A 15,790-nucleotide genomic window follows, 5' to 3' on the forward strand; every position below is an offset into this window, starting at 1 on the left:
AAAACTACAAATTTGAATAGTATTCGGAATAAATTGTTGATCTTTGTTGAATTGTGTTTGGAAAGTTTGAAAATTTTTGAAATTTAAAGTTGGAAATTTTTCTAATTCAAATCAGAAAAACTCAAAATAGAGCTTCTCATCGATGCATCCAATTAATGATAGCTAAATGATGTCACAAAAATGAGACAGATAATTTAAATAAACCAGGAAGCTATATTGGAAAAAAAAACCCTATAAGATGAGGTTTTCGAGTTACCGAAGCCTAGCTATTGATACGATGAAGAAAAAAAAAAAGAAAAAAAAGTGGATATCTTATTCAAGCCAACGTGGAACTATTACTGTCAAATGAGGAAGAAAAAAAAAGAGTCTGGTTATTTAGGTCTAGGACGAAAGAAAAATAATCCTTTGGCACTCTGCATTTACAAATATGGCTGCGATGAAAAAAAAAGTGTATAGAAATAAGGACAGCTCGAAGAAACTAATTTACATAATAGCCATGCCTTTTGTTGCCCCTCCTATATGTGGGTGGCAGGGGAGCTCGGGGGGAAAGGGGTAAAAGTACAATGGACAGATGTATGGATGAACGGAGGTGGATAGAACAGCTGCTCCATTAATGCTATCTGTGAATCATGAAGCATTTGAAGCTCTGCTTGAAGAATCTTCTCATTGTGTCATTTTCTAAGTACAAATCTTTCGGGGACAAATACCCGAGATGACATTTTGATCTTAACATTCAAAGCAACCATTGATTTAGTCCAGCAGATGAATGACTTTAAGTTATCAGAATGCCATCGATATCAAATGACCTGTAATGGGTTCTCATCGAAATATACCAAAGTGGTCACTTGCCGAAGTTGAAAGTTATTATTCGTATTCTTAACTTCGTTGCTTTGCTATCTGCAACAATGGATTTATTAAGGTTCTGCTTTCTGTCACACTTCTGTTACTTACCGGGACATAACCAATGATTCCTAATTGGTGATTCGCGAGAATGTGAGTATGATCCGCACCAAGATAGGAGTGCGGTCAATGGAAAACAAGCGAGAGAGACTATTCCTATCAATGTTTGATAAACTAAAAGTTTTTGATTAAAGATTGTTTTCAAATTAACACATTTTATTATTTTTTTTGAAGTTGGATCTTATGATTCCTTACTGCAAATAAAAAAGTTAAAATGATTCCTGGTCAAGAAAAGGTCAGAAGTCATCAAGTTAAATAAATATATGCTAATGAATGAAGCCTGAAATGGACAAGAAATTGTAGAAAGTCTTTGGCCCATTTTGTCTAACATCATTCATCATTACAACAAATAGATGGAAGCATTCATTGTTAAAATTCGAAAAGGTAAGCACACAAAACAAGCTGACTAAACCTAAATTCAACTTTGAGAGAAACATTGAAACAAAAAAACAAAAACAAAAACAGAAAATATGACTAAACTATTTCTAGAAGTTAAAGATCGCTATTCTCCATTGTGTTTTTACTTCTTATAATATGATCACGAATCAAATTCCCAATTAGATGGAAGAACATTATAAAAATTGAATAATTAAAGTCGAATAATCGAAAAATCGAATAATCAAAAATCGAACAAATCGGAAAACTGAATGAGAAATCGAGTATAAAAATGTGTCAACCGTGAAGAAAGTGTCAAAATAAAATGAAATTTCAATGAATTAGGGGAAAACAAAAATAGCATAAAATTACCGAAGAGAGGAAAATCACATTTGTCGCTTATCAGTAACTTCTACTAAAGTAATGCTTAGCTAAATTTTTTTAATCATTTATAATAACTAACTATGTTATCATAATCTGGAAGTGTTTCACGCCATTGTCAGTAAAAATACGTAAATTTAAGCATCATTCGTAATTAAATACTTAAAGATGGGACGAAAAGATAATTAAATGTGCACCAAATGAAAGGTATTTGTTTAAAAAAAAAAAACCATAAATGAAAGAAAAAAATTTAAAAATGAACATTTTTTATTTCATTTATTAGGCACATTTAAGTAACAAGAGAAGAAATTAGCGAAAACTTAGGGTCTAGGACTTTAAAGCTTTCTTTGTAATCTAAGATTTGAAACTTTTTTTGTACTTACCCTTCATGGAGATATTATTCACTCTAGTTATGATGAATATCTTTCATTTCCCATTACTCTTTGAAGAAGTTGTCTCAAAGCTTAACATTCCTTTTGTATAAACAATAAGATATAACTCATGAAGTTTTATTGAAGGATAAATTTCAGGAACTTAAGGCCTAAAATCTAAAGTTCAAAGCTTAGATACCTTTAATAAAAATATGCAATTAAAGGAGAAACTGTAGTAAAAGAATAAGACATAATACGGGAATTGTCATAGTTTGCAAAAATTAAAATGACACAAATTCAAGCAAATCTGGTAAATATTTAATGAAAAAGTTGCATGAGATTAAAATAATTTGTAAAAAAAGAAAGGCATTCTATACTTTCAAAGGTCAACAATCATATTGCAATTAGGAGAACCTAATTTATCAGCATTCAATTCTTTCGTCAATGCTGTAAGACAAGAAAAAGGTCAAACCAGAATAAAAGGTTTTTTTTTCAAAATTTAATTGACACTGAAAACACAATGATTAACGCCAATAATATATATAATTTAACAGCTTAAAAAAACGACAATATACTGTTAAAATTCCCAATCAATTAATAGTTTTGCCTTTCAATTTACTCAATCTTTCGTTAAACAAATTTATTAAAACAAAAATGTCATCACTTTCATTTATTATTCCATTTTAAAAGAATTATTTGAAAAGATCATCAATCATCATTAATATATCTTCCCTAAGGAATGAATGTTTTGAAAAAAAAACATATTTAAAAAAGTTGGTGACATTTTTTTAATTGTAATTTTAAATGGAAAAGGACCATTTTTTTCTAGGTAACTTTTTAATAGTACACAAGAAAGAAATTTCCTTTCTGTATATCTCATAAAAAGTTTCTCTTCTCTCTGATTCTATTAATCTTTTTTTCTTTTTTTGCAATAATTTTTAAAATTCAACATTTCAATTGAATCAAACGAGATCAATGCAAATACCTTTTTACTTTTTACCAATAACCTATTCAAATTTATTTTGAGTAATCAATAAATGCCATTACAAATCTATTCATAAAAAGTTGTCAGTTTGGAATTTAAGAAGATTATAAATAGGATTGTTCATCAAGTATTTTGAATAGTTTGGAAAAAAGTCAATTAAGGACAGAAAGATTATATGCAACTTTGGAAAATGTGAATGAATCATTTGAATCCAATGGTCAAATATTCCATTATTTATGTATTACCAACAACCTATCCAAATCTATTTTTGAGTAATCAAAAAACGATTTAAAATCTGTTCAAAAAAAAAAAAATGTTTCCTAAGAAATCGAACAGTTGCTAATAATTAATAAAACAAAATAGAATAACAATTTATTTGACCTCAATTAATAAGAAAATAAAATGACTGATAAGAACAACAAACATTTTAATGCCAACCCAATTTAAATATACTTTATTATTTGCTAACTACAATAAAAACAAGAAAAAAATGCGACACTTCCTTTATCTGATTGTGTCAACTAGTTTTTGTGTGTGTAAAAGGTTAAGTTAAATAATCCATTATTGTTTTCTCAAAAGTGATCTTTGGAAATTAAATAATTATTTAACTAATAATTAACAAAATAAAATGACAATTTACTTGTCTTAATTGACAGAAAAATTGGAATGATTGACACGAACAATAAACATATCAATGTAAACTTAATTGAAATATACCATTTCCTAACTGTAATAATAACATGTAAGAAAAAAAAAGTGTGACAATTGATTTTGTCTTTATCTGAATGTGTCAACTAGTATTTGTATTCGTAAAATAAGAAGAGAGAAATTGTGAAGGAAAATTTCTTGTAGTTTTAAATAATCAAACTGCATCGGTCTTCACCATTATAATTATTCATAAAAGAAAGCAATTAAGGTGTACCCTCGAAACATCTAATACTTACGATATACATCTTCAACGGATCATCACAATAGATTTATTCTTTCGCACTCTTGGAATTTTGCATATTTCTATATGGGGTCACTGAACAGTTGTTGGGTAGTCGGAATATGAAGTTGGTTTAATTTGAACTGAATTTCAGGCGAACTGAATTGAACTGGAAGAGTGCAGATAGTAATCCGGAATTTGAAATTGAATGAGTTACGATACATTTCATGATAAGCTAAATAAAGTAGCCATGCGGTAGCAAAAAAAAAAAAAAGAAATGGAAAGGAAAGATAAGTCAAGGCATTTCCATTGTCAGTATTTATATAAAGTCAAGCCAAGGCTTCTTCATTGCCAACACGCAAATAAAGCCAAAGCAAGGCTTGCAACTTGGAAGTATATATTATCATCAGGTCGTGATATTTAAAGTGATGAAAGAAAATAAAGATTGCAGTAATCGAAACATTTGCTCCAAAGTGTTGTGTGTAGTAAACGAAAGCAGAAAAATAATGTTAGAAATGAGGACAAGTGTTTTAGGTCTGCTTAAGGTTTTGTCTAGTTTCGAATTGAGGCTCTCTTCCTTTCTCTCTACTTCTGGCTTCAATCCACATACACATACACACACACGCACACACACACACATATATATATATATATATATACACACACAACACACACACACACACACACATACACACCGTTTATCCTTACCTCACTGCTTTCATCCAACCTCCCATTTATTCGGGTTTTTTTTTTTTTTTTTTTTAACCATTAACTTATAATCATTGGCTAAAATGTAATCATTGGCCAAGTTATAGCGAAAGCAAGCCAATATATGTCCCATTCCAATTCCCATCCAAACTACATTTCTTCCACACTGCTTAGCCTATTGCTATCTCTTTGTCACTCTATAATGTGTCAATTGAGTACACGTCAATATGTCGTTCTTCATATCTTGCAATAGAAGTCAATTATGTGAAGGTGACGCTGTCGTCATTTATCACATTTATTGTGTCATTCTAGAAAATAGCCTTCCGGGAAGTTCTAGCCAGATAGTTGTGGAAGGTTATAGCCAGATATTGCATTATAGGTAACCTATTTTTTTTTCTTATACATTTAATTAACAGCAATTCTGCCATTGGCCATTTAATTAGGACAGTACCTTTATCTGAATGTGCCCAGAAATTTCTATGGGTAAATTGGTACTTAGTGATACAGTACAGTGGAGAATTTTTCTGGAAGCTTATGAATTTTCCTTACCTTGGATAGAAACAAAAATACAACAGTTTTCTTCAAAACCTTTCCACATGAGCAGATAAATTGGAAACTATGACCAGACAAATTATTATATAAATTATGAAAGATCATGGCCAGATAGCTGTGTTATAGGAAAGCCTAAAAATGTGTATTTTATGGGAAAACTCCCATAAGCTTTCCTCCAGCAAGGTGATCAACAATTTTCTTGTTAAGTTGCATGAATAAAGCTGAAATAAAGACATTGTAAATCAAACATCATCGGATTTGAAGCCAAGCTAACAACCAAAAATTTAGTATTATTTTCACAAAGAAAAGTATCTTAAAGTAGTCTAAACTAAGAGATTCGTACGATGAGCAATATAAATTCAGGACGTCCAATTATGCATTTGATTCCAGCTATTGGTTTTTTCTAATCTTCATTCTCAGATATGATAAGCATGATCTTCTAGACATCTTATCAACCGATCTCTGATCGCTTAACGCCCTGATCTCTGAAGGATAAGATCCGTCTGGTAGTATAAATTATTTCGATAATTAATAGTACAGTGTGTAAAAATATATATATTTATGAACAGATATGCGCAAATGAATTAAATGAATGAAGAAAATTTTTGAAATTATACTCTCCATAACCAGTTGTACTCTGTTTGCAACATTTGTACAATGCAACAGCAGAATGGACCCGTTTCATCATTTCATCTTATTGACAAAAAATTTGTCAAGAATTATTATTATCGGTTAGTCTTCTATATCGATATCCGGTCTCTTACCATTCTATATTCAATTTCGTAAAGAGTATTTATGATACATAAGTAAAGTAACAAAACTTTTCATCGTATTTTTTATCGAATTTCCTTCAAAGATTGCTTGAAAATGGAAAAAAATTGAAAGATTTTTGAAATTAAAATACAAAAACTTAAAGACTAATACATAATAAAAGAAGAAAAAAAGGATAAATGATAAAATGTCCCTATTATTTATGCAAAAAATACCTTCTTAACATGAATACTACTAAAGTACAATTCCTCTGTTCGAACTAATTCAAATACAAACCGAAAGCCATTTTTTTTAAAATAATCAAATCAATGTAATCCTCCATTTACAATCAATTTTCCATCTTTCACAGTACTATGGTGATCAAAGGTCAATCAGAGGTCAACTTTCCCCCTAAACCTTCCTTACCTTACTCTATCTTACTTAATTAATGAAATAAAGAATTGTCTTTTGAGAAAGCAACGGAAAAACGGATGAATATAATGGAGCGATGGATAATATCCTGTCTTGGCAATATTTATTCGAATTCATCGAAATTTAGAAAGGCGGGAGACGAGGAAAATGGGGAGCGGTGTGAGTCATTAAGTTGAGTAGTGTGGAAGTCAAGTTGACCTTGCGTTGACTTGCTTTTGCCTTGACTTGTCACAACCATTTCACAACAGCATCCCATTCAATTTAATCCTTTATTCAAATCATGAATATTCAATTCGTCCTTTACAACCTACCGTTCATTAAATCTATAAATGGATTGGAAGCGCATCAGTGACAAAAATGCTTGCAGAAATATTTTAGAAGTAACGCTCAAGTGTTTATTCTGGAATTAATTAGGTTCATTTGTTAATAAGAGGTATGGTATCGCGTGATATTGTATGAATATTCTTTGATAGTACTATGTGTGACACAAGAAGTCCATTGAACTGAATTATTGAGGAGACAGAGACCCAGGAAAACACAAGTCCATCCATCCTTCACACCAGCTGGGAAAATATTATTGCATGTGCAACCGCATTATTTTCATGCTTCAATTCATTTCCGGTAGCCTTACATTTTCATTAATAGAGTTGGCCTTTCAGGATGAAGGTGCTTGGTGGAAGTAATGTTATACATTTAATTTCGAACTTTCATCCTCATTAGCACATCACTTCTCCGTATTGTTCTTCAGGTCAAAAAGTTTTTTACATCCGAAAGTGTCAAGTGAAAGAAATGCGATAGAAAAGGTCATTTGTACGGTCAGTTGTTTATTTTTGTCTGGTCTTATTATTGAAACTTTTAAAAATTTGAGTGTGATTCTTTTCCTTAGTTTTTAAATGGGCTATCATAGGCTTGACCTTTGAAAACCGCTGGATTAAGACATCAATCAGATATCGCTACCATCATTTCTGTCTGATATCATCATCTCAGGCGACACGCTGTGCTATTGGTATTTCTGTCGCTTTCACGAAAGATCAATAAATTGAAACGAAAGAAGCAGGAATTAACTGTTTTTCCACATTTCATTGTAATTACTTGGAAGAGGGGATGAGGTTGTCACATAAGTTGGAATACGTTTGTTTCCCATTACCACGTGAATATGGTTGCAGATATGATTTGTTTTGATAATGTTTGTTTACGCAGTATTATTTCCTTTATACGTTGGTTGCCGGTTATTTTTATTCTCTCATTACTTTGTTGGGCATATTTTGCATACGTCGTACAGTTATGCTTCTGTAAGTTATCCTTTATTTCCAACACTATAGCTTTATTTCACTGCTAATTATTCGGCTAAATAGTTGTTAAGTCAGAAAAGGAAAAAAAGAAACTTTATCCAGCTTCACAGGCACTCTAAACTGCACCATTCTTCACAATTACTATTATGGGTAAAACTCATTCAGCTCATTTTTATTGGCTAAACTGATTTAAAATGGAAATAGTAGATGAGAAAAAAAATAAAGAAAATATATTTATATTGCTCTTCTTAATCTAGATGCATTTTATTAACTAATATCACCATATCTTTATTGCGTTCAGTTACGGTCGAAAGCGGTTTCGAACGTGTTGTGTACCTGTTTGTCTTTCATTTATTGTTGTTTATGTTTTTGTGGTCATACTATGTAACGATTTTCCGACCTGTTGGCCGGCCACCCAAAATGGTAATATATTTTATTATATAATAGATTTGCATGTATGCTGTGGAGTCTCAAAATTCGGTGTTAATTATATGAAATGACCAAAGAATTAATAATGGTTATTCTAGAAAAATGTTCGTAGGAATTTAATAATATATTACGATATTTTCCCATACATTACACAGAAATTCCTATCAGCACCTTGTTTTACAGTATGAGCATTTCATTTTGCAGTTTTATGTTGACTCACAAACGCGGCAAGATCTCTGTAGTTTAGAAGAATTGGAATGCAAAGAAATATTGGAATGTTACGTAAGACAACATCAGATTTCAGTAGACAACCGTAATAGCGATGGAAGTATGTCTTCTCGAGTTTTTTTTTTTTTTTTTTTTTCAGATTTTATCCAGTGGGACCAATTTTTCATTTTCATCATAAAGATACTAACAAATTACTTTGTAGCATGTCAACCTTTTGATGCTTTTATATGTTATGGTTCCAATAATTAATGTGCTGAGTAATGTTATTAAATGAAGTGGTAGCCCAACTGTCGGTGGATCAAATAAAGTTAGGGTCATAAGTTCTTTCTGAAATCTGTATATACCGCCATGCGAAAAGGCACACAATTAACTTTATGGCTTTTGTGCCAGATAATTATTTTTAGCCTTTCTAGCAGTACGATTAAATATTACAGAATTTTGTGGAACGTTTCAAAGTTTTGCGCAAAATTTATCTTGCTATTTTGGCAAAGGTTTCAGGTATACGGTACTGTTATAAATGTAGTTGCATCAAACCTGATCGTTGTCATCATTGCTCTGTTTGTGGTCATTGCGTTTTGTAAGTTTTGCTTTATATGTTTCTAAACTGCAATTGGTAAATCTCCTTAATTACAGTTATCGTGACCAAGAAATCGTGGTGATGGTATTTTCAGGAAATTTGATCATCATTGTCCTTGGGTCAATACGTGTATCAATTATTTCAATTATAAATTTTTCCTTCAATTTCTCTTTTACGGTCTTATTTTGTGCTTTTGGAGTATGCTAACAGATTTAAAATATTTCATTGCATTCTGGAAAGTAAGTTTTGCTTAAAAATATCAAAATAATGCTTTATATAGTCAGAGTTTAAGCAATAACATTAAGAACAAACAGACAGTTCTCCATAATTACATCACTTCACTGATTCCAGAATGCTTTACGACTAAGTGCTGGTTTTGGCCGCTTCCACATCGTTTTTCTCTTTTTTGTGGCTGGAATGTTCGCGGCTTCTATTACTTGCCTACTGACATATCATGTTTATTTGACGGCGCGAAATCAGTCTACAATTGGTCAGTTATGTGTCTGCTTTCTCCAATACTCAAACACTTCCTCGCATATGTTTCTAAATTAAGATACTCCACACAATTTTTGGTTATATCCGCTTGTCTTTATTGTTGCAACGACAAACTGCTTGCTCAAAGACTTGCTCTTGCTTAAATGCGTATATAAATTTTTGGAAAGAGATTGCAAAATGTTTCTTTTTCCAAAGACAGCATACATAAATTTTTGAAAAGAGATTGCAAAATGTTTGTTTTTTCAAGGACAGCTGTAGAATTAGACAGTTAATGCAGTCAATTATGGAATCATTTGAATTTATATATTAACTTTCCAGAATCATTTCGTCCTCCTGTATTCATATATGGTATTGATAAAAATGGCTTTAATCTTGGCATACGACGCAATTTCAGACAAGTTTTTGGTGATACATACCTCCTCTGGTTCTTACCTATATTTTCATCGTAAGTATTATTTCTGTGCTATTTTTAGTGGATTGAATCTTGCGAGGCTTAGAATATTTTTATTTTTAACAACTTAGTTTGTGTAGTGATATTAGTTGAACTTCAGTTGCGGTGATGGCGTACAGTACCCGGTGGGTTCTAGGGCAAGACAACAATCGCACGGTCTGCATAGCACGGGTAAGGTTTATAACAAATAGTCACAATGACATACATGACAGACGCTTCGGATTAAATGCAGGATTGTTTTCGCTGAATTTTATGTTTTAACAATGATACTTTCTACGGAATCTTTCTTTTATGACCATTATTTTTATTGGTAGGAAGCCTACTTTGTTTTGGTGTTTAATACAATTTAGGTCATATGTCCTGTCTTACGAATCTGTTACGCCCTCTACCGCGTAGTTCATTTTACTATGTGAGAATAGTGATGTGGTTTACAAGTGAAAAGATAGTTGATTTCTTTTAAGACGTGGAAGTGGTATAACTTTTCACAGGAAAGGCTTTCGAGCTGAACGGAAAAGGCTTTTACTTCTCGATTCAGATGATGATGACGACGATGCACTGCGTGAAATATAAAAAACTCTTCCTCGTAAGAGATCCCATACTTTATTTCTCATTGTTTATATCACTTTTTTTTTAGAACGATGCGCCATATTTTGTTGCATACGCGAATAAATAATCTGTTTTTTTTCGAAGGTTCTTAAATTTAGTTGTGCCATTGATATCTGTTCCAGAACACTAGGAAGAGTAATGAACTTTGTAGCATATTTCTATCGCTTTTTGAATGAAATGCTTCTCAATCAAAATTATCACACCAACACATTGATGATCATTTGCTACAAAACTAAAATTAGCACATTCGGAGAGTGGGTGCGATTTGACATTCACTTATGAACAATGAGTGTTTAGAATTCCGGACCCAATTTTTTCGTTTCTGTGTTTGCAATAAATTTTCAATAGTTATATTGAATATTATATATTGTATATTAAACTTATTGTAGAACTTCCTATGACTGAGGAACTTATTATTTATTTGAAAAATCACTTTCATGCTTGTGCTGCCCACAACGTTGTTAGATTATTTTTGTATTTCTTAAAGTAATTATTTAGCTTGTTTATGTTATATGTGATACATTCTTTGCCATATTTCAGATTTTCATTATTTTTATATAGACTGATTTTCACTCAGTAAAGAGAGAATGAAATCACCCTTTTTGACCAGTCAGTCACGTAATCCAAATTCTTCTTCAATGCCTTGTAAAAGCTCATCAACCTCTTCCAGATCTTGTGAATTCTCCTGGAAGGACGCAATTTTACAATTCATAGTCATACTAATATTTTGAAAAGCTGCGTGTGTAATAGAACGGCGTGTTTAAAAGTAGTTATATGCTTATACATTCACTAATGTTTGCTATTATATAAATCACTAGTGCAGCAGTGAGCTATATAAATCACTAGTAGTAGTGAGCTATGTTACGTGGAACATGATAGAGGAAGACTGTCGCCAAACAAAGCAAATCGGCTCTCATCTTTTTTAGTACATCAAAATAATTGTCGCAATGGTGACAGGAAAGCTGGTTTTAAAAAGGATGAAAGAGATAACTGGATTAGGAGAACCATAAAAAAGCACTAAGTCTTACATTTTCTTGTCCCCTTGATTCTTCTAAGGATACGATACTTTGGACTTGTTCCATAAGCTTAACATCTTCATCATCCATTTGTCTTACCGTTTTATTGTCACTACCGATTTGCATCTGGTTGTCCTGAAAAAAATTTCAACAGCGAAAAAATAACTGGATTCCATTCGATATCTTCTGGATTCCTTTTACATAAGCTATTACTTACTTTACGGATGTTCTGAAAATGTTTCGCTTTCTAGTTAATGACTGGTCACAACTTACACCAACTGTGACGGTTTCTTCTATGTTAGGAATACTTTCTAGTGCATCAATTTTCACTGCAGGAGCAATAAGTTCATTGGGTTCGCAGTGATGTGATGTAAGCACATTTAAGCTTATAAGTTCGCTAAATCCATTTATTTGCTGTCGATTCGATCTAAAAAGTTCCTATTACATTTGCAAGATAGACAAAAAAGTGGACAGCAATCAAGAATATCATAGAAAGCGGAAGAGACCTTTTCAAATTATCATCCGCTATAACCGAATATATCAACTCTGATACATCAACAGCTCTTTGTATTGCTCGATCAACACACTGCACAATCTGTAACTTATTTACAAACCTATTTAAGCTTGCACTCTTCAACTGGGATCTTCATTAGCACTAATTAATATGACCACGTTTGAAGAAAGCGTATCAGCTAACGAAGATGTTGGCTTACCAACTGCTCACTAAGCAGGAAATTTCCTGACTGATGCAATGCACAAATTTCATGCCTTTTATTTGTAGCCACAATAAGCGACCCTCTTAGACATTGTTCCTCTTTATCAGTCGGATCAATTATATTTTGGCTGAAACGAACTACGATAGGAGAAACAGTAAATAAAAAAGTAAAAAGAGGACAAAAACGTTATCTAACAACGACGCTAAAATCACTTTCGTAACCAAGGATGCCGCATTTCCTATCCTTTTTTTATTTAACATTTCTTACCCGTCTGAAGTGATTCCAAATGTTATACAAACCGGCATGTGATAGATATTGAGCGATATCGGCATTTTCTCGTCATTACCGTGCTGAAAACTTCATATTTCGAAATGCAGGAAAAAGCGATATAACAGTAAATGACCTCACAATTATTACGATGAAATAGCATTTCTTCACAACATCTAACTCATGAGATTTTGTAAAAAAACGCCACTTCATATATAATGATTAAAAAACGCTTGCAATGATGATGGAATCAGGAAGCACAGAAACATCGGGTCTTCGAAAATGGGCAAGAGCAGTTAAGGATGCGATACAGGCACAGTCCACTAACGACCCATCTGAAGCCAATACATGAACATCAATTCGTATCTGCCAGACCTGAAAATGGATGACTCCAGAAAAATGCACAGCCAAAAGATTTTCATAGAACTGTCCATTGCTTTGCAGAAATTTAGCTCATAATTTCAGTATATGAAAAAATGCACTGAACAGCTAAGTACCTGCTTAAATGTCCTTAAGCACAGCGATTCGAGGTCAATAACACCAGAGTTACGATATAACAATTCAAGGATTCGCATTAGTTCAAGACCTTTTGAACCGAGACGACCATCTTCATAGTCAGGAGAGGCCATAGGTGACATATCTACATGTACTTCAACCGTGCCCATATTACCTCTAACAGTTGAAGGTTCCACAAGTGAACAACTCACTTGTGCCAAAACTCTGGAAAATATTGAGTTTATTAATAAAGTTATTGTTAAAACATAAAAAATTTTCCGAGTCCGAGATTTTCAACCTTTATCTAATCTTCAGGCTATTTTAGCGATGAGGTTCCCATCTTTAGTATGTTCAGATAAACGGACTTACTTCGTTTCTCCAAGCATAACAAGACAACTACCAAGCTCAGAACCAACGATAACTTTCACTTCTCGAAATTCATCACATTTGCGTCCATCAATTCGCTGTAACCACAGACATCATCAAAATTCCAGTCACATGCTAACTGAATCATCTAATATTCTTTAATCCTCATAATATTTTATGAAAATTTCTTCATATGATAAATTCATCCCCACCAATGTTACATATCAATGGTATGAAACATACCACCTCCATGTACTTCCTAAGTTAGCTAAAAGGAGCACTACCCCACAATAACAATCATTAAATCATTTAATTGTCAACTTTTAATAATTACCACATTCTGCTTAAATGAACTGAGGAAGAATGCTCTCTCACAATTCGAAATCGGTTCAGCACGCATCCAAAATACACTCCACCCCTATTAGATACTATACCTGAAGCATCAATTCTTATTTGTTTTTTCTTATTTATGGTGTATAATTCGGAGATTACAATAGCAAAATAGTCGTTTCCGTGTAACTGATAGCAAAGCATCCATTGTTAATGTCGATGAGAACCTATGCATGTTTGTGGAAGAAAAAGATATTTCGACATACTGCATTTGAAGCAAGACACGATAAGACCATCAAATGACTTATATTTATTGAATTACTGTAGAACAGACATAAAAAAGACAAAGCCGACAAACAAACAAAAAAACGTTCAAAAAATATTTACGCAGAGAAATGAATCCTCATGTCAACTGCAACAATGACTAAAAATTCAGACTTTTACTGACGTCACTATGTACAAAAATGATATGAAAACAAAAGATCACTTTTTACTTTCCAATATTCATATTCGTCATTTGAACCTGAGAACAATATACATTTATTTTCTTCTGCAAATTGTCAACAATGGCATTTCTAGCTCGATATTTCTCGGGTAAGACTCCCTCTATCACTTCCATCTAAAAATTCAAAAGTTTTGACAATACCTTCTGAACAATTATTAATGCTTTAGCCTAACATAGTTCTAGAAATAACAGAAGCGGAAATCTGAAATCGCGCTTACAATAGAAATTCCAGATTCCGAATAATTGCACCTATAAGAGTAGTGAGCTGCATCTCTTCAACAGCACCAAGTTCCTATGGCAAAATTGAAAACTACCTACTTGGTTACAGCTTTCATGATGAACTACCGAGGAAACAAAAAACACCGCTAAATTCACTTAACAAAAATCTACCTGCTGTTTTAAGAATGCTTGCTTCCGTCTAAAGTAATCCACTGCTTTTTCAGTGCTCATCTCCACGAAATATCCTGTACCAATTTCAATCAGATGATTCTTTGGATCAGCTATTTTTGCAGGAATATACATCTGAAATACAAGTGTTAATAATGGAAAGGAAGAAACGATAACGTGAATATTAGAATGAATGAACCTCTCTTGTTTAGTATCTACGCTCAAGAAGTTGAGAAGCATATGCTCGACATATATATATATATGAAAAAAAAATACTGAAGCCCTAAATGTATCAAAAGCTACTCAAGATTATGGAAATGATAAAAAGGAAACTTGCCGACTCCGTTAATGGCACCAAAATTTCTCCATCACTAGGAACTTTGGCTGCATTCATCACTGATTCTTCACTTGCGATAAATTTCGATTCGAAAATCTTCAGTTCCTGGAATGCACCACAAACAAAGTAGTAATCCCGTGGAACTGCAACAATATCCTTAGAGGGCTTCATTAGAAAGTACCAGCGACTTAATTCTAACAATAACATCCGATGTAAAACAGATATCAGTTGATATCAGCAAAGCGTCATCGCTCCCACTACTTGGAAGCGATGACGGATTTTTCTTCTTTTTCAGCTGTTATCGAAACTCATCTATTCAAGACATCCCTGCATCAAGTGAGAATGGTGAATTGAAACAATATATTATAAACGGATAGGATGTGCAATTATGAGGTATTTCTTTAAGCTTTATCGGAAAATGAAGTCAAATGTTGAAATGCCAACTTTTAAGGATTCGGTGAGGAATGCAATTTCTTGGTCAAGTTGTCGCTGAAAATAAGTAAGTTGATCGACACCTAAATCAGCAATTGGAATAGCTTGTTTCTCATTCGCTACCTCCATCGTTATCTGCGTAAATTCTCTATAAAAGAAATAAAATCAATTTGAATTTGAAAAGTAAAATTTGCTAAGAAGCCACAGTTATTGAGATAACTTCCAAATTTAATCGGTTCCAATTTAGGAACTTAGTATTCTTCAATTCAGCCAATTTCACATACTCATATGCCAAAAGATTCATTCTCTGAATGACCCATTTGCTCAATGAAGCATAACCTTACAAATTAGAAAAAAGTCTTCGCATATATATATATATATATATATATATATATATATATATATAGTAGTAGTAGGTA

General features: G+C 32.5%; 4 protein-coding genes across 5 annotated transcripts; 3 read left to right on the top strand and 1 right to left on the bottom strand.

Annotated features, from left to right (window-relative positions):
* Positions 1-427: 427 nt before the first annotated feature.
* LOAG_07101 (hypothetical protein) lies at positions 428-858 on the top strand (the record flags this gene model as incomplete). Its single annotated transcript, XM_003142635.1, has 2 exons — positions 428-552; positions 657-858. 2 exons carry the CDS (start codon positions 428-430, stop codon positions 856-858), a joined length of 327 nt encoding a protein of 108 aa, XP_003142683.1.
* A 3,585-nt stretch (positions 859-4,443) lies between these two features.
* LOAG_07102 (hypothetical protein) lies at positions 4,444-4,809 on the top strand (the record flags this gene model as incomplete). The annotated part of the gene is made up of 1 exon (XM_003142636.1): positions 4,444-4,809. A coding segment is annotated over one exon (336 nt), but the record flags the coding sequence as incomplete, so codon positions are not given.
* Positions 4,810-8,097: 3,288 nt separating this feature from the next.
* On the top strand, positions 8,098-10,632 carry LOAG_07103 (the record flags this gene model as incomplete). Of its 2 annotated transcripts, XM_020447340.1 has the most annotated exons (8): positions 8,098-8,157; positions 8,368-8,491; positions 8,890-8,968; positions 9,063-9,207; positions 9,320-9,458; positions 9,782-9,908; positions 10,015-10,085; positions 10,376-10,392. In XM_020447340.1, 8 exons carry the CDS (start codon positions 8,098-8,100, stop codon positions 10,390-10,392), a joined length of 762 nt encoding a protein of 253 aa, XP_020305892.1. The 2 variants fall into 2 exon arrangements, with proteins under 2 accessions (XP_020305892.1, XP_020302420.1); XM_020447339.1 differs by lacking the exon at positions 10,015-10,085 and having other exon boundaries at positions 10,376-10,632.
* A 498-nt stretch (positions 10,633-11,130) lies between these two features.
* On the bottom strand, positions 11,131-15,500 carry LOAG_07104 (hypothetical protein; the record flags this gene model as incomplete). The annotated part of the gene is made up of 13 exons (XM_003142638.1): positions 11,131-11,205; positions 11,549-11,671; positions 11,810-11,963; positions 12,043-12,131; positions 12,250-12,379; positions 12,520-12,602; positions 12,751-12,894; positions 13,017-13,239; positions 13,384-13,478; positions 14,234-14,329; positions 14,606-14,737; positions 14,940-15,044; positions 15,384-15,500. 13 exons carry the CDS (start codon positions 15,498-15,500, stop codon positions 11,131-11,133), a joined length of 1,566 nt encoding a protein of 521 aa, XP_003142686.1.
* Between the last annotated feature and the right edge of the window lie 290 nt (positions 15,501-15,790).

The sequence above is a fragment of the Loa loa genome, assembly GCF_000183805.2.
Source record: "Loa loa unplaced genomic scaffold supercont3.126, whole genome shotgun sequence".
In the NCBI taxonomy this organism is placed as follows: domain Eukaryota; kingdom Metazoa; phylum Nematoda; class Chromadorea; order Rhabditida; family Onchocercidae; genus Loa; species Loa loa.